General features: G+C 46.7%; 1 protein-coding gene across 1 annotated transcript in view; it reads left to right on the top strand.

Annotated features, from left to right (window-relative positions):
- The window catches only part of LOC101997190 (beclin-2-like), a 3,169-nt gene extending 684 nt beyond the window's left edge, over positions 1 to 2,485 (top strand). Inside the window, exon 2 of the mRNA XM_013351797.2 lies at positions 6 to 2,485. Within this exon, the coding sequence (XP_013207251.1) occupies positions 6 to 1,158 (1,153 nt within the window). The 3' untranslated portion in view covers positions 1,159 to 2,485. The remainder of the gene's footprint in view (positions 1 to 5) is intronic.
- Positions 2,486 to 2,744: the final 259 nt, after the last annotated feature.

Raw genomic sequence — 2,744 nt, 5'->3', positions numbered from 1 at the left:
CCAAGGGCCAGGACCTCCAGCAGCCCCCTTCCTGACTGGGGCGAGTCATCCCAGGAAAGTGCCTCCTCCACCTTCTCTCTGCTGGGTGAGTTGACTGCCCAGAGAACTTTGAACACTATCCAAAATGTTGTCTTAGAGAACTCTGAAAACCTCTCCGGCCAAAAAGATGTGGACCACCCGCTCTGTGTGGACTGTATGGACGGCCTCTTGGAGGAGCTAGATGCCCAGCTCACTCTAGATGAAGCTGACACCGAGAAGTACAGACGTTTCGTGGAGAGAGAGTCGCTGGTGAGTGAGGAGGAGAGGGAGGCCATGAATGTGGAGCTCTTGGCTGAACTGCGGAGCCTGGAGCAGGAAGAAGCAAGGCTGGCTCAGGAGCTGAAGGACATAGACGGCCAGAATGCAAGAATAAAGGCTGAACTCAGAGCAGCCCAGGCAGAGAGCAGGGAACTCGAACAACAGGAGGAGGAGGATTTGAAGGAGTACGCTGCCTTGAAGATGGAAGAGCTGGAGCTGACGGACGAGCTGAGCAGTGTGGAGAACCGCTTGGCAGATGCCCAGAAGCAGCTCTCGCGCCTGAGAAAGACCGATATCTTCAATATGACGTTTACCATCTTGGATGAGGGTCCCTTGGGCATTATCAACAACTTCAGGCTGGGCCGCCTCCCTGGCATCCAGGTGGAATGGGGTGAGATTAACGCCGCCTGGGGACAGACAGCTTTGCTGCTCTTCAGCTTGTCCAAGCTAGCTGGACTGCAGTTCCAGAGGTACCAACTAGTGCCCTGTGGGGACCATTCCTACATCAAGTCCTTGACTGGTGATGGGGTGCTGCTGCTGTTCTCAGATGGGAGTCACAGAGTCTTCCACAATAACAAGTTTGATCGTGGGATGAAGGCCTTCCTGGACTGCCTGCAGCAGCTTGTGGAGGAGGCTGAGAAGAAAGGCCTCTTCCTGCCCTATAGGATCAACGTGAAGAGAGGGGTGCTGGAGGATACCAGGGGCACTGGCGAGTGCTGCTCCATCAGGACCCACCTGAACTCAGAGGAGGAGTGGGCAAAGGCTCTTAAATTCATGCTTACCAACTTAAAGTTGATTCTTGCTTGGGCTTCGTCAAGGGACTGTTTTAAGATAGAACCAGTCTGGAGCCATTTTAAATAAAACTTCCATTTTGAATAGGGGTCAAATAAAGTTTAAGTTCCCAAGACCTCCGTGGGTAAATGACATCTTGCTTGGCAGAGAGAGACATGCATGTGGGTAAGTGATATCCTGGCTTCTAGTTAAGACTCTGGAATGAGTGGGGGGCAAGCCACCCTGGCACACTGGAGTAAGTCAACCAATGACAACAAGATATGTGGACCACATAGAGAAATGTTCCTAGGAATGTCCCCTTCCCCGAATCCTGATGGGTAGAAAAATGCAACCGTAATTTGGTACAGATGTTGTGATTTTTCAGGCATAAAAGCCTTGTGACGTTCTGGCTTAAGGCTCAACTCCCGAGTTTGTTCTGCAGCTCTAGTCAATCAGTAGCAAAAACCAATTTTTTGTTTTCTGCATTGGCTTGGTGTGCGAGTTGTGTTGGCTCCAAGTGGACTTTATAGTGCTATGACAATGAACTCATCTTCTAAAATACTAGGGAAATAAGGTGGCACAACTCAAGAATGTAACACGTTTGTCATCTGGAGATCATTTTGTCTTTCTTGAAGTTCTTCATAGCTCAGGTGGACCGTAAATCCTCGACACTCCTCCTGATTAGTCTCGAGTGCTGGGATTACATGAACCCACCAGGAATGAGTTTTAAAATAGTGCCTCAGAGGCCCTTGGTTGATCCCTAGTACCCGTTATGTGTTATTTGCTGAGTGACCCAGATGTCACTGCTGCACTGTGGTCTTTTTGCCTTGTATCTTTTTCTCTGGTTCCTCTTCACCCAGGCATTCAAAATGATAGGGGCAGAAAACCCCAAAGACATAAGATCACTCTTGCATTAAAAAAAATGATAAAGAGATGAGGAGGGAATTGGCCAGAGATGAGTGGAGTCGGGGTAGCGAGGAGAAAAGCTGGTTTGAACTTTCTGAGAAAACTGTGTGGTGGCTCTACTGTGTGGGATGGACCTTTGGAGGGCGGCAGTCATGAGGTCAGATGTCAGGTGCGAAGGTTTCGAGTTTTGTAATGCATGAGCCTCGCTTTTCATCTCTTAAGACAATTTCAATAAATGTTTACATTTTCTGAAATGAAAAGGAAACCTGTATCAGAAAGCATGAGAACATATATGCCATTGGTTTTGCAGAGGGGGAGAGACAGTGACCTAGAGAAAGGAAGACATTCTCAGAGTCAGAAGGAACATAGCCCACTCGTGCCTTGACTTTTGTGTAGGGACCCATGTTGGAACTTGTACTAGTTTAAAGCGCCAAGGTCATGAGTTTGTTACAGCACTAATAGGAAACTAATATATATTATTTAGAATGCCAATTTCTTATCCAATTAAAAACTTATTTGATTTGCCTTTTTTGTTTTTAACCTCACTATGTTAAGGTCATGAGAGTTTGTTACAGCACAATATGAAACTAATATGTATTTAGAATGCCAGTTTCTTATCCAATTAAAATTTTACTTGATTTGCCTTTTTTGTTGTTTTTAATCTCACTATGTTACTCTGGCCTTAAGTTTGTGATCTCTAGCCTCAATCTCTCAGGTGCTGTACTACAGGCATGTGCCACCATGCCCAGCTAAAACACCCTGTTTTTAAG

This window comes from Microtus ochrogaster, linkage group LG5, assembly GCF_000317375.1.
Source record: "Microtus ochrogaster isolate Prairie Vole_2 linkage group LG5, MicOch1.0, whole genome shotgun sequence".
In the NCBI taxonomy this organism is placed as follows: domain Eukaryota; kingdom Metazoa; phylum Chordata; class Mammalia; order Rodentia; family Cricetidae; genus Microtus; species Microtus ochrogaster.
Note: the sequence above shows the minus strand (reverse complement) of the source record. Positions and strands in the feature narration are given on the sequence as shown.